The sequence below is a fragment of the Bubalus kerabau genome, chromosome 6, assembly GCF_029407905.1.
Source record: "Bubalus kerabau isolate K-KA32 ecotype Philippines breed swamp buffalo chromosome 6, PCC_UOA_SB_1v2, whole genome shotgun sequence".
Lineage (NCBI taxonomy): Eukaryota > Metazoa > Chordata > Mammalia > Artiodactyla > Bovidae > Bubalus > Bubalus kerabau.
Window position 1 is genome coordinate 32764211 of NC_073629.1, and position 23608 is coordinate 32787818.

General features: G+C 42.7%; 2 protein-coding genes across 3 annotated transcripts in view; both read left to right on the forward strand.

Moving 5' to 3' along the window:
• The first annotated feature begins 2 nt into the window (after positions 1-2).
• Positions 3-9588, forward strand: WDR77 (WD repeat domain 77). The gene is made up of 10 exons (XM_055584759.1): positions 3-261; positions 508-693; positions 2747-2888; positions 3406-3455; positions 5651-5721; positions 5850-5904; positions 6362-6433; positions 7002-7110; positions 7654-7722; positions 8278-9588. Exons 1-10 carry the CDS (start codon positions 147-149, stop codon positions 8435-8437), a joined length of 1029 nt encoding a protein of 342 aa, XP_055440734.1. The 5' UTR covers positions 3-146; the 3' UTR covers positions 8438-9588.
• A 148-nt stretch (positions 9589-9736) lies between these two features.
• LOC129654963 (oviduct-specific glycoprotein) overlaps positions 9737-23608 on the forward strand; it is a 28830-nt gene continuing 14958 nt past the window's right edge. Inside the window, exons 1-2 of one of the 2 annotated variants that reach the window (XM_055584757.1) lie at positions 9737-16181; positions 16400-16523. The gene's annotated coding sequence lies outside the window, so the exon portion shown is untranslated. The remainder of the gene's footprint in view (positions 16182-16399; positions 16524-23608) is intronic. The other variant, XM_055584758.1, reaches the window with a different exon arrangement.

The following is a 23608-nucleotide window of genomic DNA, read 5'->3' on the forward strand; positions in this document are numbered from 1 at the left end:
CGCTTAGAAGCAGATCTCGCGAGATGTAGGGAGGCTGTAGCTTGTCTAGAGGGGCGGAGGCCCGAGAGGAACCACGTGGGGACTCCTGGAGCTGAATCTCAGGCGGGCATCCAATTTGAGTCTAGATTAAAGTTGGAACCGTGGAGATGCGGAAGGAAACACCGCCTCCCCTAGTGCCCCCGGCAGCCCGGGAGTGGAACCTTCCCCCTAATGCTCCCGCCTGTATGGAGCGGCAATTGGAGGCTGCGCGGTACCGGTCTGGTGAGCCTGGGTCCTAGGCCGGGAAGTTTCCTTACCCCACCCCGGAGTGCCCCTTCCCGGGAATAAACCTTCCAGCCCGCACCTCGATTCCCCCGCTTGCCACCCTGACCCCTGCTTCTCTGAGCTCACCCCAACCGTGCCCCGCGTTCCCGGGCTCGGGTCCAGATCCAGTTAGCGGGCTGCTGGGCGGTTACCAGGGAAACGAGCCTCTCCACTCCTCATGCTGACATCTGGTATCTCCTTTAGATGGGGCGCTCCTGCTCGGGGCTTCTAGCCTGAGTGGCCGCTGCTGGGCTGGCTCTCTCTGGCTTTTCAAGGACCCTTGTGCCGCCCCCAACGAAGGTTTCTGCTCTGCTGGAGTCCAGACGGAGGCCGGAGTGGCTGACCTCACTTGGGTAGGGGACCGAGGTATCCTAGTGGCTTCTGATTCAGGTGAGTCACTTGCTCCTCAGCTGTACAGGTGGAATGGAGGCTTGGGGTATAGGTCGGGCTGGGCTCAATTTTTAATGTTCCATACTCGGTGGAGGAATTCCAGGTGAGCTGCTTCAGATCCTAAAAGATGATGTAGTTAAAGTGCTGCACTCAATATGCTGGCAAATTTGGAAAACTCAGCAGTGGCCACAGGACTGAAAAGGTCAATTTTCATTCCAGTCCCAAAGAAGGGCAATGCCAAAGAATGTTCAGATTCACACGATTGCACTCATTTCACATGCTGGCAAGGTAATGCTCAAAATCCATCAAGCTAGGCTTCAACAGTATGTGAACTGAGAACTTCCAGACGTTCAAGCTGGATCTAGAAAAGACAGAGGAACCAGAGATCAAATTGTCAACATCCGCTGGATCATAGAAAAAGCTAGAGAATTTCAGAAAAACATCTACTGCTTCATTGACTATGCTAATGCCTTTGACTATGTGGATCACAGTAAACTGTGGAAAATTCTAAAGAGATGGGAATACCAGACCATTTTACCTGATAAACCTGTATGCAGATCAAGAAGCGACAGTTAGAACTGGATGTGGAAAATTAGAACTGGACAGGTTCCAAATTGGGAAAGGAGCATGTCAGGGCTGTTTATTGTTACCCTGCTTATTTAACTTATATGCAGAGTACATCATGGGAAATACCAGGCTGGATGAAGCACAAACTGGAATCAGGATTGCCAGGAGAGATATCAATAACCTCAGATACGCAGATGACACTACTCTTATGGCAGAAAGTGAAGAGTAACTAAAGAGCCTCTTGATGAAGGTGAAAGAGGAGAGTAAAAAAGCTGGCTTAAAACTCAACATTCAGAAAACAAAGATCATGGCATCCGGTCCCATCACTTCATGGCAGATAGATGGGGAAACAATGAAAACAGTGGCAGACTTTATTTTCTTGGGTTCCAAAATCACTGTGGATGGTGCCTGCAGCCATGAAATTAAAAGACGCTTGCTCCTTGGAAGAAAAGCTACAATAAACCGAGACAGAGTATTAAAAAGCAGAGACATCACTTTGCCCACAAAGGTCCAATATAGTCAAAATGACGTTTTTTTCTAGTCATGTATGGATGTGAGGGTTGAACCATAAAGCAGGCTGAGCACCAAAGAATTAATCTTTAGTAACTGCAGTGCTGGAGAAGACTTTTGAGAGATCAAACCAGTCAATGCAAAAGGAAATCAACCCTGAATATTCTGTGGAAGTGCTATTGCTGAAGCTGAAGCTCCAGTACATTGGCCAACTGATGCAAAGAGCCAACTCATTGGAAAAGACCCAGATGCTGGGAAAAACTGAAGGCAGGAGGAAAAGGGGACGACAGAAGGTTAGATGGTTGGATGGCATCACTTACTCAAATGGACATGAGTTTGAACAAACTCAAGGAGTTAGTGAAGGACAAGGAAGCCTGGTGTGCTGTAGCCCTTGGGGTCACAGAGAGTTCGATGTGACTCAGAGACTGAACAGTAGCAACAACATACTTCGTGCTTGGGGGAGCTTGAAGGTTTTGGTCCCAAAGGAGAATAACTGTGTGGGTAGGATATACCTGTCCCAAGATTCTAAATTGGTGGAAATTTCTAGCAAAATTCATAACAAAATTAAGACATGAATGAAACTGTTTTTCTCTGTATCCACCCAAGATCAAGGATGATGTTGATCTTAAAGATGATGCTGAAACCAATCTATGCTCTTTCCATCTCTTCCCAGTTTCTTACATGTCTTTATTCTGCTTTCTTTGTTTTGAATGTCAGACTTAGTGGACAAACCAGTGGAGGGTTTCATGTTTTAAAAAAAAGAATAGAGGTGTTGGCAGGTATTGCATGGAAGGATAAAGGTGGGACAATTAATGTCCAAATAACTGGGACTATTTAATCATACTAAACTGTGTGCTATCCATATCATTGTGGAGATGTCATCCTTGTCTTTCGAGAACTTAGCGTCCTAGAAGTGAAGTGCTGTCTTGGTGTAACCCCAGCTTGTTTCCTTCACCGTCTTCCCCACCCTCAATAGGTGCTGTTGAATTGTGGGAGCTGGATGAGAATGAGACGCTCATTGTCAGCAAGTTTTGCAAGTATGAGCATGATGACATCGTGTCTACAGTCAGTGTCCTGAGCTCTGGCACACATGCTGTCAGTGGTAGCAAAGACTTCTGGTGGGTCCCCACTCTCATTGCTCCTGTTTCTGGGCCTTCTTTGGGTGTCTTAGATGTCACATTAGCCTCATTAAGTAATGTTTTGGGCTCATTGTAAGAACCCAGTGACTAATTATGGCATACCTATAAGGTTTCTTGGACTTCCCTGGTGGCTCAGATGGTAAAGCATCTTGTTTACAATGCGGGAGACCTGGGTTCAATCCCTGGGTCGGGAAGATCCTCTGGAGAAGGAAATGGCAACCCACTCCAGTACTCTTGCCTGGAAAATCCCATGGACGGAGGAGCGTGGTGGGCTACAGTCCATGGGGTCTCAAAGAGTCGGACACGACTGAGCAACTTCACTTTCACTTTCATAAGGTTTCTTATAAGGTTTTCTTAGAGATTTTGCAGTCCATTGTAAAAGTAGACTGTACCAGAAGTCCAGTAGATGACAAAGATGTAGGAATATATGTTTGAATACATGTTTTTATATATATAGTATAGGTCAAATTAAGTCTCTGTTTCCTTTGCTTCTTAGCATCAAGGTTTGGGACCTTGCTCAGCAGATGGTTCTGAATTCATACCGAGGTGAGTGCATCTTCTTTCCTTTTTAGTTCCTGTCATAGCTATTTTGTTTTTATTCTCTCCTTTGTGCTCTTTGAGCTTTCCTTGGATGTCAGTGACACCAATTCTTTGCTCTCCTGCCTGGTAGTTTTCTTCCAAAACTACGGTCAAGTCCCAATGTTGACTCTAGCTCTTAATCTCCCTATATCTTTTTAATTGACAGGCTCATCACCTTCTTGATCACCTGAGGCCCAAACTCCCAGTCCTCTTCCACTCCTCCTTTTTCCTTCTATCAGTTGGTCCCCAAGTTCTTTGGAATTTTTTTCCATTTGGTCAGTGACCTTCCTTTTCATTTCTTATGCTCCCATTTACATTCAGTCTTTAGCTCACCTAGACCGTGGCACTCATTTCATCTCTTGACCTGTCATCTTTGGTCTTTCATTGGTTTCTTGTGGCTTGCAGGTTAATATCTCAGGTTCATGTCATGGCATTCAAGCCTTTTTACTGTCATTCCTCCTTCAAGCATATTATGCTATCTAAACAGTACATCTCAGGCATTCTTCAAGTATAAACTCTGATACTCATGAATCTTGAACTTTTTGATTATTCCCCTCCATAAAAATCTCATTTTTAGAAGATGAGAGCCATCATTTTCTATTAACTTTCCCCTTTTTGCTCACTTTCATTAACAGCACTAGCAGTTAACTTTGTTTGGGGAGCCATTCTTCATGAAGATACCGGATCTTAATGAAGATAATGTATAGGGCATTAATGTATGTGTGACTGAAAGACGTAGATATAGGTGATAACTGGCTCCCTCACTGCCTATCTCTGCCAATTCTAACTGCAAAGTGTATGATTCAGATACGTGCAAAGCAAAACCACAGACTCACACGTCTCCTGGAGTTTCAGATAGTTAGACAATAATGTTAAAATGCCAGTGTTCAAAGTCTACTATATTAGCCTTTTGTTTCCTAGACATATATGTTTTTCTGGCCAATGCTAAATAAACACTTGCCCCTTTCAGCCTTTTTCATTAGTTCTTTTTTTTTTTTTTAATTTAAATTAAAAAAAATTGAAGTATAGTTGGTTTACAGCGTTGTGACAGTTCTTTGTGTTTATTCGTATTCCCCCCACTGATTTCAAATTCCCTAAAGGCAGAGGCCCCACGTAGTTTTTCATCTTTCGTCCTCCACCATGGTGTTTGCCCCAAAGCTTTCTTTCAAGTGAGCAGTATGTTCCTGTTCATAATGTTGGCTTTCCATGGATTCTATGGAAGGTGGCTTGAACCCACCCTTCTATCTCAAGGCAGAGCCACATCTATCTTAGAGTATGGTTAAATCACTTTGGAGAAGGTGGTTTCCACAGCCTGTAATTAACATTTAGAGTGACCTTTAACATTCTTAGCGTGCAGCCCTAAAAGAATTGTGAAAAACTGTACCCTTTCACATGTTTTTAAATTAGTACCTAAATACTTGTGTTCGTGGTGTGGCCAAGAAAGGTCAGCCTCCTTCACAGAATTACCCAGATGCGCTTTCTTTTGTTCTTTGGCTCTTAGAAAAACCCTCTTTTGTTTTATTTAGGTTTTTATGCTCTGAACACCACACCACGGTAAAGCTTGGGGTGGAGGAGAGGTGTGTGTTTCTTCTACACATGGAGAAGGATGACTGTGAGAGTAGAGGTCTGCAGTGCTGGCAGACCACAGGCAGCCTCTTAGTTTGGTGTGGAGAGAAAACATTGGAGAAATGCCCTTAAAACTCCCGAGTGTCCAGGACTCCCTTGAAAGTCTTTGTATGCTACCTGGAGCCATGTGTGCTTGTGCTGTTTAGGCTGTCTTTACTGTAAATCCCTCCACCGATCGGACTCAGCCTTTATCATTCATGTCTATCAGTTCCATTCCGTTCAGTCCCTCAGTCATGTCCAACTCTGACCCCATGATAGTCAGGCTCCCCTGTCTATCATGAACTCTTGGAGCTTACTCAAACTCGTGTCTGTAGCTGTTCATTTTCCTGCAAGTCTACTGAGGTTTTATAATGCTATCAGCATTTCCTCTTAGGTTTTGTCTCATCCAGACTCTCACGGAATTTGTTCATTTGCATCATAAGACTAGCTAGGGCTAGTTCTTACAGCCTCCCTCCTACCCCTTCATAGTATCTGGGCTTTGTGATAAGATTGCTTTTATTTCCTCTGTCATACTTCTTGTTCCCTCTCCTCTACAGCTCATTCTGGGCAGGTCACCTGTGTTGCTGCCTCTCTCCACAAGGATTCTGTGTTTCTTTCATGCGGTGAGGTGAGATATAGCTGCTTTTCCCCACCCTTGACCACACCCAAACCCTTTAGACCTAAGTCTGGCACGGATGGCTTCTGGCCAGCAGCTGTTTTTGGATTGTGAAGCCTTTTTTCTATTCCTTCTTCTAGGACAATAGAATTTTACTGTGGGATACCCGCTGTCCAAAGCCAGCATCACAGATGGGTGAGTCTGAGAGCTGGTGGTGGGATGATGGTACTAGGAACCCACCTGGAAGAGACTTTCCTTGGCCAGAGTCAAAGGCAAAGTTACCAGATGTCCAGTCACTGACATGAATGATCTAATTGCTTTCTTTCCCACTGAGGTTCATGTTGTGCAGTGGGTCCCAAGAGGAGGGGCTAGTTCCTGAGGGTGGGGGTAATTGATACTTCCTGGATGGGCAAATAAAGGGGCCAGAGTTGTCAACTTCATGCTTTATGTTGAAACTCGCCTGTGACTCAGGTCTGGAAAGAGCAGGAGGCTGATAGGTTGTGAGGATCCAGTGTGAGGATGGGATTGCCTTAGCAGAACTTGGGAAACTGAATAAAGGTGCTCCTGGGATTTAGAGTGACTTCACCACCGAAGCTTCTTCTCAAAGCTGAGGTCAGAGTTTTGTTCCAGACCCTTCTTCTCTCCTTCACAGGCTGCAGTGCCTCTGGCTACCTTCCTACCTCCCTGACTTGGCATCCTCAGCAGAGTGAAGTCTTTGTCTTTGGTAAGGCAGCATATCCAACTGTGTGTTGACTCTGGGAAGGGGAGAATAAGCAAGAAAGCTCACTCCATAGTACACGAGGCTCTGGCTGCTCAGTCTGTCAGCACACTTGAGCACTCAGTGAATTATGCTAATGGGGATGTGCGAAGGTAGGATGATCCAAAACTAGTTTTAGTTTAGCTTTAAAGAACACGATAATTTTTATTCTAGAAGATTTGATTCCTGATTGGTGTGGCTCTTATATTCATGGCTAGAAGTCAGTGGGCCACAAAGCAGGAGGATTGTTACATAGGGAATCCTATTGTATAGTAGGCAATAGTTGTGCTAACATGGTGATTTGGCTGTGTATACTGTGATGTAGTTTGTGGTTAACACAACAGTTATCTCATCCAATAGTTTTAATTTCCACAACCCTCAAATGACTAAATATTTCTGCTTTACCAAAGAGGAAATGGATGCTCAGAACAGTTAACTTTTTCAAGATTGAAGAACCAGCATTCAAATATAGATCTGGCTGAGTCCAAAGCCCATTCTCTTAACCCCATTGACATACTCCCTCTTCTTCCTTCAGGTGATGAGAATGGGACTGTCTCTCTTGTGGACACCAAGAGTGCAGGCTGTGCCCTCAGCTCTGTTGTGCACTCCCAGTGTGTCACTGGGCTGGTGTTCTCCCCACACAGGTACTGCTCTTTGTCATCAAGGGCCTGGGAGATAGGAAAGGGAAGAGTGCGGGAGAATACTTGTGTTGGCATAGCATTAGCTGATTGGGTGGTTCCTTAAAACAGACACTGTTTTACCTAAAGACCTTAATAAGTGAAAAATCTCTTAAGACTGTAGTCCGTTTTTTGGGTTGTATGGTCTCTGACTGCAAATGGCTAAAACATGGTCTTGTTCCTGCTCAACACCCCAAATGACTTATACTATGGGCTTCTTGGGCTGTGTGGTTAGAAAGCCTGTGTTTCTAGGTTATTGCTGAAGCTACAGGGAGGGACCAGATGGAATGGTTAGTTGCAGGGATGGCTCTCTGCCCTAGCTTTGCTCCATTTTCCTCATCTTCCCTTGGAACTTATACTGTAGACTTGAGTAGTAGTCAGGCTTTAAACCAAAGTGGGGATCAAGCTACCTTCTCTGGTCACTTTAGAGTGGGGTTTGGGGACTGCCCAGTCAAATTTTGTCCTGATACCTATGGACTGATCTTTCGCAACCTTCTCCTTCTCTCCTAGTGCTCCCTTCCTGGCCTCTGTCAGTGAGGACTGCTCACTTGCTGTGCTGGACTCAGGCCTTTCCGAGGTGTAAGTGTGACACGGACCCTATGATCAGGAGTCATGGAGGGACCAGCAGATGGCTGGGTCTTTTTACCCTTCGGAAAAGCACGTTGTCTCTTTTCAGGGAGACTTGGTGATGGAAGCAGGCTAGCTGTTGACTGTCTCCCTGTTCCAGGGACTGACTCCCAAGCTTTGTGCCTGGTAGAGGAATGTGGTGTTGGGTGGGATTCCTGAGCCTGGCATTCCAGCGATCTCTCAGAAAGGAACACTGTGTGCTTTTTTGCACAAAGTACCACGTGTAGGAATGCAGCCTGCTATAGGATAAAAGGCCCCAGACACAAGATCTGAGGGTACTGCCTTCTTTGCCACAAGATGCCGTCTGACCCTGACTCACATCATACCCTTGCTCTAGCTGTCATTTCTTCTATGAAAATAGGGCACTGGATTGGATGATGGAGTCTTCTTTGTGTAGCTGCACTGCTGGCCTGATGACTAGGTCATATATGGTGAAGTGGAGTGTCTTTCCATTTCTTTTTTCTTCTGTCTCTTACCAAGCCCCCACTTTTCTTTGTTCTCTTGTAGGTTTAGAAGCCGAGCCCACAGAGACTTTGTGAGAGATGCTACTTGGTCTCCACTCAATCACTCCCTTCTTACCACAGTGGGCTGGGACCATCAGGTCATCCACCATATCCTGCCCACAGAACCTCTCCCAGAGCCTGGACCTAAGAGTGCTGCCGAGTAGATTGGATTTCAGACAAGAAGTGAATCCCCCATGAGTATCCACGCCCTTTGCCCTTGCCCTCTCAATTTATGAGACAACAGAGGAGCCTTTTGCAGTATGTTGGTACACGACATCTGTGCAGTTAAAAGGCGCTGTGTCTCAGCCTGGGGGAGGCTGGATCCTGGGGTCCTGTAGTCAGGGAAGAAAAATTCCCTTGAACATGGATGTGTGTGTGTGTGTAGATACGTAGTCTTTGTAGGTGGGGGGAGGGAGAAAAATATCCATCCTGTGTCTTTCCCAGAGCCCAATCCTCCCCATGCCCTAAAAATTAGCAAGGGATTTTTATGCTTCCCACTGTAGCTGTGCATTAGGAATTGGCCATGTCTGAGGTACGGGATGTGGGCATTCCTGGATTCTTGGAAACTGCTCGTAGAGATAGGAGCAACTTTATTTTTTTATAGAGCTTAATTCAGCTTTATCATGAGCAGTACTTCCATTTACATCCAGTCCAGCCCACTTTAAGGAAGAGCCAGGACACTCACCACAGTTTTATGCATCTCCTTGTTATTAAACTGAGCCAGAAGTCCAGTTTCTGGCCGAATGAGAAGTTTGGCTGGTACCTGTGTAATGCCCTCTCACTACCGCCACCCCTGTGGAGTTGTGTTGATGAGGATGGATGTATTTCTGTCATAGATGCCATAGAAGAGGTTCCGGATGGAGAGCTTAAAAGCATTTCCGTTAAAAACTGACATAGACCTACATAGGAATGTCTGCCACCTTCCCACCTGAAAACAGCCTGGGTCCTGACCTCTTTTGCCTCTGGGTCCCTGTCTCTGGACATAGGAAACCTGATGCTATTTTGGGGGACTCTGAAGAGTTTAAATACAGCATCAGAGAGAGAAGTACCGGTCAGTGAAATAAAAAGTTGATTCATTTTTGGCTTGTCTTTTGAAGCATGTGTGTTATGTGCAGTTAGACATGTCACTTACGTGAGTCATCAAGGTATCTATCTTAGAGCCCGCTACTTTTTCGTGTGCTTCCCCAGCCCCCCAGAGTAGCTAGTTGAAACTTAAGGTAAATATTTGTTTACTGGATTGGTGGCTGCTGCCACTTAAAAGTTATGGATCAATTACTGATTGTATTGAAACTAAATTAAACCAATTACGTACTTTTGTGCTTTGCAAGTTTTGTTTAGCTAAAATCTCATGAAACTGGGGTAGTTTCATGGGCGAAGTATTTGTAAGTAAAGCTGCTGTGTTTCACCCTAGCTGAGCATGAGCTCTGGTCTCACAGTTACCCTCAAGTAAAAACATGGGACTTTGTTACTAGATGGTCTACCTCTTGGGTTTGGGGAGAGATGAGAATGAAGCCTTCACTGTTTTTCAGTGTGACTTTAGAGAGGTAATAGGGTTTGTTGATAGAAACTCTTCAAGTTCTTCCTGGAGATAAAAGCTTAAAATTTGTTATCTCTTAGAGAGAGTGAGGTAGGTAGGAATTAAATTTGCATAGGCCTGTTCCTCATGGACTTCGAATAGTGGAGAGAAAGAGATAATCCAGGGAAATGAATGTATTGTGTCAAGGTGGTTAAAGTGACACCAAAGGAGAAAACCTAGAGTTTGAAGAACCACATTACTTAATGTAAAAAATATTAGGATTCAGATAAACCTGTGCTGATGAGAATAATTCCATCCATGATCATCACCAAGACATTTGCAAATGTAATCAAAGTCATGTTAGAGATGATCGTTACAGTTTTGGTTGACTGTGTCTACTATGGTGAGAAAAAAGATTGTTCAAGATAGAAGGTGACCTCAGAATAATCAGAAATGTACTATCACATGTGGGGTTATTCACTAGTCATTTATTTGAGAATAGTTTCAGTAGCAGGAGCACAGGTTTGCTGGTAACAGGTGGATATAGGCTCATTTTGTTTTGTGTAAAACCATACAAGCATCTATTTTGTGTTTAATTTCACTGGTTCACATGTCTGAACACCTGCAGTAAATCTGTCTCCGTTTTCATTGTCCTCACTCAAGTCCACTAACCTGGCTGACCGTATACCACTGCTGATTTCTAGTGCTCAACAACAGACACAGGTTGGCTCAAGTACTGTTTCAGGTAGCTCCAGACATCAGGTTCATTCTCCAGGATCTGTCCTGCCCCACAAGACAGTGGGAGGCTTGTCTTTAATTATTAGCTTTGTAGGCATTACCTGCTGGTTCACAGTCTCACTGAGGCAGCAGAATGGGCTTCCAGTCATATGTCCTCTGGGCAGTGTGGTAGGGCACAAGATTGGGAGAGCAAGAGTGGGAAGGTGTATATAGTTATTTTCCAGTCACTCAGTTGAGGGCTTCAAAACTTCCTTGCCACATCTAGACCTAAAAATTGGCTCTGATTTGTGGCAGATTTGTGGCATTTGGACAGCATAAACAGTATTTCTGTGGTTGCTTGACTTGTATCTACAAACTAAAAGAATAGGAAAAGGAAAAGAAAAGCTCATTCCAAACTCCTAGGTAAGCATTTCTTTCAGTAAGATATACACCAAATATTTGTATGCAGTCTAGGGAAGTTTTAGGGCATCTAAGGAGAGCCAACATAGTGTGAAAAGCTGAAAGAATTCATGTCAAATTGCTGTTTATACATCTGGGTCACACTGAACTTGAGAACCACTTGTGCGGGGAACTGATTTTGTTTCCCAAAAGGGTAAGGAAGCTCTAATCTGATTTTTGAGGTGAGTAAAGTTTCTGATGAGTATCAGCAGTCTATATAGCTTGATTTTGGAAGAGTAAGCAGACCAACTTTGAACCCCAACATTTCCTTACTGAGTTCTCTATCACAAATGGATGGCTGCAGAGTTTTTCATCTTCATTATGTGGTTATAGGCCTCGTACTATCCAGAGAGTGAAGGAGGTGCAGAGATACGGACAGGAAATGTTAACTCATTTTAAGTTACAGAGGCATTTAAGGTACAATTGCTGATCCTAAAATCTGTATCATTGGGAGTAAGGTTTACTGTAGTCCTCAACGTATTCTGAAAACTCTGCTTGTCTTGTAAATGATGTTCTGCTGCTTCAGTATATAATAGATCATCAAAATTTGAAAGGTCAGTAATAAAGGGCTTCACCTCCAAACATCATCCTTTTAACTTTCTGGTGCGAGCTCAGCTGGTGCTGCTGGGTGAGAGTTCCTTCAGTGAATGTAGACGTCTCATTATCACTGTGATGTTGGGTATCAGATGCTGGTATACTTCACTTTGGGATGAACCACGTTATATGCATTAAGAGCTTCAGTTTCAAGCTAAAATTTTCCATTCCAATAGTAACCCTTATTTGGGATCTTAGGTGAAAGGAATGAAGCTTGTTTGAATCAGAAAACGTGCTTTACATGTACAAGCTAAATCCACTTCAAGCTCTGCAGATTTTTAACAAGCAACTTGTGTCTCACAGAAGCCCTCTGATTAGGTCAGAAACTGTCTGATGTTCATTCCCCTGACCATTATCCAATGTCAGTTTGCTTGGCAGAGTTTGCATTAATGCCACCCTTGACTTTGGCATCTAGAAACGCAATCTCGTGCCCAATGCCAACCCTGGGCCCCTGTTGCAGACTCCACTTGGCAAGATAAATGTGTGCCTTTTTGTTTTCTCTCAGTTGTTTTTTAAACAACATTAAGATAAAATACAAAATTTTAAGTATATAATTCATTGGCATTAAGTTCATTTATGTTGTGCAACCACCATCCCTCATCCCAAATTAAAACTTTGTATCCATTAAACAACTCTTCTCCCAGACCTTGGCAACCACGCTTCTACTTTCCTGTCCATGAATTTGACTGTCCTAGGTACTTCATATAAATGGAATTATACAGTGTTTTTCCTATGTGTCTTATCATTTGATTTGCTAAGGTGTTGTCTTGCTTCTCAAAATGTCCATGGACCAAGTTTCTGTTGGCATCATCAGAAACTTGTTAGAAGGACCAAACATTCAGACCACCGAAATCAGAATTTATATTTTCACAACTTCCCCAGTGACTCCTGCATGTTAAAGTTGGAGAAGGACCAACTTTGATTATGATCCACTGAGAATTTTAGATGGTCAGGAACCAGGCAGGGAAGTCACCAGCGATATGAGAGAACAGTTTGGTGTGTCAAGCTTTTGGGCATTGTGATGTGTGGTAGTGAGCAAGATAGACATGGTCAGCCCAGCCTCTAGCAGCTAAGTCTAGAGAGAAAGAGACAGGATGGAATTAGTGTTTTAGTGTTAGCCAAAAAAAAAAAATGAAGACTGCTGGAAAACAGAGATTGTAGCCAGTCATGAAGAAGTGGTAAATCTTCCCAGATGAAGTGACATTTGGATTGAGTCCTAAAGGTTGAATGTGGAGTCGCTGTTGCTTGGGGCTGGGGAAGAATTCCAGATATGTGAGTCTTGCTGTGGAAGGAGCTTGGAGTTCCCTAGAGAAGGAGGTATTGCAACTAGGGTTAAATGGAGGTGGAGGGTGCAGGATAAAAGATGAGGCTAGTTGCCACTGGATGGTGGGTGCTGTGGGCCATACTGAGGATCTCAAAGCAGTAACACGGTGAAAGTGCTTTTGAAATGGATTCCATTGCTGTGCTTTGTGGAGGGGAGACTATGGAAGCTTAAAGGTGACGAGGTTTTTATGTATTTTTTTTCCTCTGATCTCAGCCAGTAGGGTATAGGCAGCTGAGCTAGACTTGGCCATTTGGCTATTCCCATCTGGGACTTAAATCTGGAGGCAGAGCTGCAAAGATTTAAAGAATGGTTATCTGACAATGACGAGGACAGCTCAGTAGCAGCAGCACCAAAGCCAGAAGTAGAATTCCTAACCAGACTTCCCATGGCAGGACTCTGGCAATGTTTGTGTTTGTTTGTTTGTTTGTTTTTTAAGTTGAAGGATAATTGCTTTACAGAATTTTGTTGTTTTCTGCCAAATTGCTTTTAATAAATATTCATTCTGGGATCCTGACTATGTTTTAAGATGGATTCTTGATATTGAGCTGTATGAACTTTTTATAAATTTTGGAAATTAACTCCATATTCATTTGCAAATATTTTCTCCCCTTCAGTAGGTTTTTGTTTCATATTGTTGATTTCCTTTGTTGTGGAAAAGCTTTTGATTAGGTCCTATTTATTTTTGCTTTTATTTCTTTTGCCTTAAGAGACAGATCTAAAAAAATATTGCCATTTATGTCAAAGAGTATTCTGTCTATTTCTCTTATAGGAGTTCTGTGGTCTCAGGTCTCACATTTAGGTCTTTAATCCATTTTGAAGTTATGTTTGTATATCGTGTTTGAGAAAGTTCTAATTTCATTCTTTTACATGTAGCTGTCCAGTTTTCTCAGCACCATTTATTAAAGTGACTATCTTTTCTCCATTGTATATTCTTGACTCCTTTGTTGTAGATTGACAAAGTGTGTGGATTTATTTCTGGGCTGTCTATCCTGTTGCATGGATCTGTGTGTCTGTTTTTGTGCCAGAACTATACTACTTTGATTAATGTAGCTTTGTGGTATGGTCTGACATCATGGAGTATGATACCTCCAGCCTAGTTATTTTTTCTTAAGATTGCTTTGGCAACTTGGGTCATTTGTGGTTACTTGTTCTTAGTTCTGTGAAAAATGTCATTGGTATTTTGATAGGTATTACATTACTTCTTTAGATTCTCTTTGGTAATATGGACGTCTTAATGTGTTAATTCTTCTAGTCCAAGAACATGGGGTATCTTTCCATTTCTTTGTGTTGTTTTCAGATTCCTTCATCAGTGTTTTATAGTTTTCAGAATATATGTCTTTCACGTCCCTGGTTAAGTTTATTCCTAGTTATTAATACTTAATTATTTTTGATGTGATTGTAAATGGAATTGTTTCTCCTTAATTTTTCTTTACTTTTGTAATTTTCATTATTACAAACAAAGAACCCAATTAAAAGTGGGCAGAAGACCTGAAAAGACATTTTTACATAAAGATACTTATGTCACGCGAGTGTATGTTCCTTGGTTCTTTGTCTCGTCACAACAAAGATTTGGAGTGACGGACATTAAAGCCCCCTCGGCGGGTCACAACTCTCAGGTCTTGGATAGACCGTGTTATAGCTCTCAGGTCTCGAATGGACCATGTTATAGCTCTTAGACAAATCAGTGTTACAGCTCAGTGTTACAGCTCTATTTTATTTAGAAGATAGCAGGAAAATCCATCTTGGAGGCGTGAGGGCACATGGATCCAAAGACTGGAGGAGAAGAGCGCCCCAGTGCGCGGGAGAGAGAGAGAGCTAGAGAGAGCTAGCTTTGGCTCTTTTTTTTATATGTTTATCTCTCCCTAGGCCTGTTCTATGTAAATTGGGCCAGCCAGGAGTGTTTGTTTTTCCTGAGGTCCTCACTCCGGTCCTTGGACCTTCTTTTGTTCTATTTTCGCGGGCTTTTCCCTTCCTTGTCTTTTAGCCACTGCCATTTTGGACTCTTTTTCCCTATTCTACCTACCTAACGTTTAGATGGCCAACAGGCACATGAAAAACAGCTCAACATCACTAATTATCAGAGAAATGCAAATAAAAACCACAATGAGATGCCACCTCACTCCTGTCAGAATGGTTATCCCCAAAAAGTCTACAAGTAACAAATGTTGGTGAGGATATGGAAGAAAGGAAATCCTAGTGTTGGTGGGATTGTGAATTGATGTAGCCGTTATGGAAGACAGTATGCAAGTGTCTCAAAAACTAAAAATAGAACTACAATAGGATCCAGGAATTCCACTCCTGGGTATGTATCCAAAGAAAACAAAAGCACTAATTTGAAAAGAATCTTGTGCCTTAATGATCATAGTAGCATTATTTACAATAGCCAAGGTATGGAAACAATCTAAATGTCCATCAAGTGAATCCGTCCATGGACTTTCCCAGGCAAGAATACTGGAGTGAGTTGCTGTTTCCTTCTCCACAGGATCTTCCTGATCCAGGGATTGAACCCGCGTCTACTGCAATGCATGCAGATTCTTTATAGTCTGAGCCATCAGAAAAGCCCGAATAGATAAAGAAGCTGTGGTACATTTACATACAATGGAATTTTACTCAGTCATAAAATGAAATTCTGCCATTTACAACAATGTGATGGACCTGGAGAGAATAGTGCTTGGTGAAATGTTAGATGGATAAAAACAAATACTCTTTTGTTATCACTAACAGGTGTAATCTAAAAAATAAAACAAATGAATATCAAAACAGACAGACTTGCAGATATAAAGAACAAACTGGTGGCTACATGGAGAGGAGGAAGAGGGAGGGGCAAGATAGGGGTATGGGATTAACAGACACAAAATACTATGTAGAAAATCAATAATCAACAGGGACATATTAGCACAGGGACATAGAGCCATTCTTTTGTAATAACTTTAAATGGACTTGAACCTGTAAAAATATTGAACCACTGAAACTAATATTATAAATCAGCTATATCTTAATTAAAAAAAAAAAAAAAAAAACACTGGTTGTACAACATGCCCATTGATTCCAACAGCCTTCCTTCGGAATTCCTGTCTGCAATGATTTAGCCAGAGCTGCTGTCTGTTGTTTGCAACTCCGCCACCCTGACAACTACTGTCTTGGTCAGTGGGGAACAACTGGCCCACATGAAGAGCAGCTCGTGCATGTTCTGTGAGGTTGGAAGTGAAGTAGCTGTTGCCAAGAGTTATGGAGTTGTTCTGCGAGCTCATCACTGTCATCAGGAATAACAGCCTCTCTCTGTTGGTTTCTGTGAGGGGTATTTTTTTTTCTTGTTTTGATTGTGCTCTGCTGATTCCACTTCCTCTTCCCCAAGAGTCGTTCTGGTCCCCTTCCTTTCTTGTGTGCTGGCAGAGAGGTTGGGTAGCTGCTTATTACCATGGACTTTACTAATAGTGTAGCAGGTGCATTTGGCTGTCTAACATCTATTTTCCCTCCTTCTTCCATTTTTACTAACAGAACTTTGATCTTATCCAGACACAGGTGGCCCTGTCCTATAGAGAAGAAACACATTAGAGAAGAATTTGGGTCTTGGATGATGCTGCTGAACAAATGAATTAAGCAGTGCTGATTAATCCACCTCTTCTGGGTTTCTGTTAATGTGAGTTCATAAGTTTTCATTTTGTTTGAATGCATCTAGTAAAGTTTTTGTTGCACCTAACAAATGTAAATAGTTAATGATGCATTATATTTTTGAGTATGTGTGTGCATGCGTAGTCACTTCACTTGTGTCTGACTCTTTACGACCCTGTGGACTGTAGCCCACCAGGCCTCTCTGTCTATGGGATTTTCCAGGCAAGAATACTGGAGTGGGTTGCCATTTCCTTCTCGAGAGGATCTTCCTGACCTAAGGATCAAACCCGTGTCTCCTGTGTCTCTTGCATTTCAGACAGATTCTTTACTACTGAGCTCTGGGGAAGCTCCATATTTTTGTGTATGTGTCCTTTAAACACTCTATTTAAAGTAAGAATTTTAATAATCTCAATACTCTGAAAGATAGTTATTATTTTAATGTTATAGAAAAAACAGGCTCATAAATAATAAGCAACATGATCGAAGTTATATGGTATATCAGGTGGTATCCTAAGGAAAACAGATGTACATTCAAATTAAGGTAATTTGAGGAGGGTTTATTTACAAAGAGACTAATTACAGAGTTTTGGGAGTGGTGTAGGGGAGCCACAGGCTTCCCAAGTGGCACAGTGGTAAAGAACCTGCCTGCCAATGTAGAGGACGCAGGAGACATGGGTTCGATTCCTGAGTTGAAAAGATCCCCTGGAGCAGGGCGTGGCAACCCACTCCAATATTCTTATCTGGGAAATTACATGAACAGAGGAGCCTGGCTGGCTACAGTCCATGGGGTCGCAGAGTCGGTCACGACTAAGACTGAACTTGCACGCACACACATAGGGGAACCACAGAGCTAGTGTAGGAAGCCAGGGCTAGAACAGGGGAGCTGTTCCAGGAAGAGGTTATCTGACGCTGGAAGAAGAGAGAGTCAGATAGAGCAGTCTTCCTCGAGAGGAGCAGTGACCCTCGATGGAGGGATATAGTCACCTTGATGGGACTTTACAGGGAAAGATCAGGGGAGTAAACACCCTGACCTCACTCTCCTTCTCACTCTACCCTCCAGTCAAGTAGAGCCTACTGAGCTAATTGGATGTAGTCCAAAGGGACTGACTTCCAGGGTCGGAGAGCAAGGTGGAGAAGGATGGGGAGGTAGAGGGATGATTGGGAAATATCTTATATTCCACCCTGTTTGCCCCTCGTGTCCTTTCTTGTCTGAGATGCAGGTAAAATTTCATGTCCTCAACACAGGAGATGCCCGAAGTTCCCTTAACTATTTATCATCATGGGACAGTGTTCATTTGTCCATACTTTCACCTTAAACCTAAAGCCGTCATTAGTGTCCTCAGATAAAGTAGCCAGAGGGAAATGGGGAGATAAAAACAAGTAATGTAAAATATACCTGTTACAACCCCTGCTTCTGTAACAATGCCAGTTGCCTCTTTCTAAGCCAGAGTGTGCTCCTTGGCTCCTTGGCTGTGCCTTTTCTTAGTTCATTCATTCTGAAAGAAGACCGCTTCATTGTTGGTTCTGGGGCTACAAAGTTAAATTGACCATGTATCCTCACTAAACGAGCTCGCTTTGCAACAGATGAAACTGTTGTTTAAATATAAGGTAATAAGGGATGCTGCTGCTGCTAAGTCACTTCAGTCGTGTCTGACTCTGTGCGACCCCATAGACGGCAGCCCACCAGGCTCCCCCGTCCCTGGGATTCTTCAGGCAATAACACTGGAGTGGGTTGCCATTTCCTTCTCCAATGCATGAAAGTGAAAAGTGAAAGTGAAGTCTCTCAGTCATGTCTGACGCTTTGCGACCCCATGGACTGCAGCCTACCAGGCTTCTCCATCCATGGGATTTTCCAGGCAAGAGTATTGGAGTGGGGTGCCATTGCCTTCTCCGAATAAGGGATTAGTAGATACCTAATCTCTGGTTTGTAATGGAATTAAAAGAATAAGAACAGGAACAAGAATGAAAGCAATTGTACTTTAACCAGGATGTTTCATCCTTGGGATTATTAATTATCAATATTAGATAATTCTTTGCTGTGGGGGTGCATTGTAGGATGACTAGCTGCATCCCTGGCTTTACCCACCTGGTCCTGGTAGCACTCCTGCCTCCACTGTGACAACCAAAAATTGTCTCCAGACATTGCCATATGTCCTATGGGGGCCAAATTATTGCCCAGTTGAGAACACTGGCTTAAAAGGCAAAGAAAGAGGCTATTGCATGGATGTGTAGAAACATGGATGTGCTCTAAATAGTCATTTTGTTTTGTTTTTTTCTTTGTTGTTATTAATAAACCTGCAGTGAACATACTTTCTTTGTCTACTTGGGGGCAGATATATGTATATGGCAAATTTCTAGAAATGAAGTTGCTAGGCTATAGGGTGTGTTTTGAATTATGGTGTTCTCAAAATGACTTCTAAGGAGATTGAATAGGTTTTACCTTTACTACTTTATTAAAATATTCCTTTTTGAATTGCTTCAATTTTTACACTTAAATAGTATCTATGAAATCATGGGACTTTGGGATAGTAAACATTTTCTAGTAGACATTAAAATAAATATATAAATATTAAACTAAAAAATTCTAATGCACAACCAAAAATCTTTTATATTAAATATTGGGAAACAATGCTTTAGTTCACCTCCTTCATTTTAGAGATGTGGTAAAGCTCTTTCAAGTTTATACTGACCTGGAGTCAACACTCTTTGTGTTCTTATATTATTCAACCAGTTGCTTTTGTTTAAGTCATATTTCTCTTAATTCTTCCACATGAGAATCATGAAAAATGTTGCCAAATGCTTTGTTAAACCCAAAGCCCTTCGTATCTGTGATCTTGCCTTCATCTAGTGGAGTGCTGTAGAACACGGGAGGGGCTGTTTACTGTGGAATTTCTTCAGCAGGTCAACTAAAAGACAGTTGTATGTGTCTTTTCTCATTTCATGAGAACAGGCTAAGCATTGGGAAGGAGTGTTTTCTAAGTATCTGGGTGGGTGTGTAAAAATACAAAGCAGTGGTTGTATTTTGATGACAAGAACTCAAGGAGGAGGATCGGGAGTGACTGGAGCGACATGGCACACTGGTTTTCAACATAGCCCAGCATTTCACCGTTCATCATCTGCTACACACAGAGCTTTAGCTGCCCACTCTTTGGCACAGTCACCCCTGAATGAAGCAGGGGTCACTCCTGGATGTCCATTGTTATATCTTGCCATTCTTCTCAGCATCATCAGTCACTTTTGAGGATATGGGACAGGCAGGTCTGGGATCCAGTCTTGCCCACTGCAGCAGAACAGGCTCCCAGAATATTGGCCCAGGTACAGATGAAGGAGCTTCAGCTGGCAGGCAGATTTGGCTCCATGGTGGGCAGGATTAACAGCCAGCCCCCCTGGCAGGAGTCTGGGTGGAAGAGCACAAACCTCATGGGAAATCTCAGTGATGTAGAATCTGGGTGGCAGGAGGTAGGTTGAGAGGAGGCTCAGAAGCAGAAAGAGGCAAGCATTCACATCAGGGAGGTCTTAAAGGCCAGCACTAAGGCCCCAGGAGCCTGGCAAGAGTGAGTCAGGATCCAGGCCCTAGAAACCAACTGTGGTGCCAGCAGTTTATAAACCAGGAAGAAAAACCCAAGGGGAGACCTAGAAATAAGATTTAGGGCACGAGGGCTAGGAATTAGGAAACAGTAGCTTGGTCACTAGAGTTAGGAACTACATCAGGGGTAATCCAACCAATCATGAAGGCTGTTGCTCTACCTGATCCAGTATTGCATTCAGGAGGCTTAATTATCTCCTGATTCAGGTTAATATGAGACCGAGGTTTGGAGTTCAGCATTGAACATGCAGGCGGGACCTAACAATACTGCAGAGCAGGAACCTGATCGCAAGGTTGTTTTGAAGCAAAACTTGTATGTCTCCTGTTGCACTTTTCCAAGAGATACAAGAGAGAAAACACACGCTCTGGGAGAGGTGATCCATGTAGTTACTAGACTGGAAGCTTCTTGATCAGAAACTGTCTTGATCAGCATGTACCTAGGGTGTCTATCAGGACCTGGCCTCTTCTCAACAAATATTGATTGAATACATAAAGGCAGGCAAAGAGGGATGAAAAAATGGAGACACAGCTTCTGTTGGGTGGAGTATTCCCTCAGGCTTTCCCAAATTTCAGTGAAATATCCTTACCCTAAACATTCTACACCACTTACTGTTTTTATTCCATGATACCAAGCAACCTTTACACATGGACATCACCAAATGATTAATATTGAAATCAAGTTGATTATATTTTTTTAACCAAAGGTGGATAAGCTGTATATAGTCAGCAAAAACAAGACCTGGAGCTGACTGTAGCTCAGATCATCAGCTTCTCATAGCAAAATTCAGGCTTAAACTAAAGAAAACAGGGAAAACTGCTAGGCCAGCCAGATACAACTTAAATCAAATCCCCTATTAGTATGCAGTGGAGATAATAAATAGATTCAATGGATTATATCTGGTAGACAGAGTCACTGAACTATAGATGGAAGTCCATAATATTGTGGTAATACAAAGGAGGTGGCAAACAAAACCGTCACAAAGAAAAAGAAAAGCAAGAAGGAAAAGTGGTTATCTCAGGAGGCCTTACAAATAGCTTAAAAAAGAAGAGAAGCAAAAAGTGAGGGAGAAAGGGAAAAGTATATTCAGCTAAACACAGATTTCCAAAGAACAGCACAGAGAGACAAGAAGGCCTTCTTCAATGAACAGTGTATAAAACTAGAAGAAAACAACAGAAGGGGAAAGACTGGAGATCTCTTCAGGAGAATTGGAGCTATCAAGGGAACATTTTGTCCAAAGATGAGTACAATAAAGGACATAAATGGTAGAGACCTAGGATGCTAAAGAGATCAAGAAGAGGTGGGACGAATACACAAAAGAACTGTACTAAAAAGATCCAAATGAACTGGATTGCTACGATAGTGTGGTCAGCCACCCAGAGCCAAATATTTGAGACAACAAAGTCAAGTGGGCCTTAGGAAGCGCTGCTGTTAATAAAGCTAGTGGATGTGATGGAATTCCACTAGAACTATTCACAGTCCTAAAGGATGATGCCATCAAGGTGTTGCATTCAATATGTCAGCAAATCTGGAAGACCTAGCTGTGGCCACAGGATTGAAAAAGGTCAAGCCTCATCCCAGTTCCCAGGAAAGGTAATACTAAAGAATGTGCTAACCATCAGACAGTTGCACTCATCTGCCATGCTAGTAAGGTCATGATTAAAATCCTTCATGCTAGGCTTTAGCCTTATGCGAACCAAGAACTTCTAGATGTCCAAACTGGATTTAGAAAAGGAAAGAGGAACCAGAGATCAAATTGCCAACATCTGTTGGATCACAGAGAAAGCTAGGAAATTCCAGAAAAACATCTATCTCTGTTTCAAAGCCAAAGTCTTTGTGTGGATCATAATAAACTGTGGAAAGCTCTTAAAGACATGGGAATACCAGACCATCTTACCTGTCTCCTTAGAAACCTGTATGCAGGTCAAGAAGCAACAGTCAGAACCCTGTATGGAAAAACTGATTGGTTCAAGATTGAGAAAGGAGCACAACAGAGCTGTCTGTTGTCACTGTGTTTGTTTAATCTATACACTGAGCACATCATGAGAAATGCCAGGCTGGATGAGTTACAAGCTGGAATCAAGATAGGTGGGACAAACATCAACAACCTCAAATGTGTGGATAATGCCACTCTAATGGCAGAAAGCAAAGAGGAACTAAAGAGCCTCTTGATGAGGGTAAAGGAGGAGAGTGAAAGAGCCAGCTTAAAACTAAATATTAAGAAAAACTAAGATCATAACATCTGGCCCCATTCAGTTCAGTTCAGTCGCTCAGTCGTGTCCGACTCTTTGTGACCTGTGGACCACAGTACGCCAGGCCTCCCTGTCCATCACCAACTCCCAGAGTTTACCCAAACTCATGTCCATTGAGTCGGTGATGCCATCCAACCATCTCATCCTCTGACATCCCCTTCTCCTCCTGCATTCAATCTTTCCCAGCAGCAGGGTCTTTTCAAATGAGTTCGCTCTTCGCATGAGGTGGCCAAAGTATTGGAGTTTCAGCTTCAATATCAGTCCTTCCAATGAACACCCAGGACTGAGCTCCTTTAGGATGGACTGATTGGATCTCCTTGCAGTCCAAGGGACTCTCAAGAGTCTTCTCCAACACCACAGTTCAAAAGCATCAATTCTTCAGCACCCAGCTTTCTTTATAGTCCAACTCTCACATCCATACATGACTCCTGGAAAAACCATAGCATTGGCTAGATGGACCTTTGTTAGAAAAGTAATGTCTTTGCTTTTTAATATGCTATCTAGGTTGGTCATAACTTTCCTTCCAAGAAGTAATCATCTTTTAATTTCATGGCTGCAATCACAATCTGCAGTGATTTTTGAGCCCCCCAAAATAAAATCAGCCACTGTTTCCACTGTTTCCCCATCTATTTGCCATGAAGTGATGGGACCAGATGCTGTGATCTTAGTTTTCTGAATGTTGAATTTTAAGCCAACGTTTTCACTCTCCTGTTTCACTTTCATCAAGAGGCTCTTTAGCTCTTCTTCACTTTCTGCCATAAGGGTGGTGTCATCTGCATATCTGAGGTTATTGATATTTCTCCCAGCAATCTTGATTCCAGCTTGTGCTTCCTCCAGCCCAGTGTTTCTCATGATGTACTCTGCATAGAAGTTAAATAAGCAGGGTGACAATATACAGCCTTAATGTACTCCTTTTCCTGTTTGGAACTAGCCTGTTGTTCCATGTCCAGATCTATCTGTTGCTTCCTGACCTGCATACAGATTTCTGAAGAGGCAGGTCAGGTGATCTGGTATTCCCATCTCTTGAAGAATTTTCCACAGTTTATTGTGATCCACATAGTCAAAGGCTTTGCCATAGTCAATAAAGCAGAAATAGATGTATTTCTGGCCCCATTACTTGATGGCAAATAGAGGGGGAAAAGCTGGAAGCAGTGACAGATCAAACTAGTCAATCCTAAAGGAAATCAGTCCTGAATATTCATTGGAAGGACTGATGCTGAAGCTTCAGCTTTAATACTTTGGCCACCTGATGAGAAGAACTGACTCATTAGAAAAGA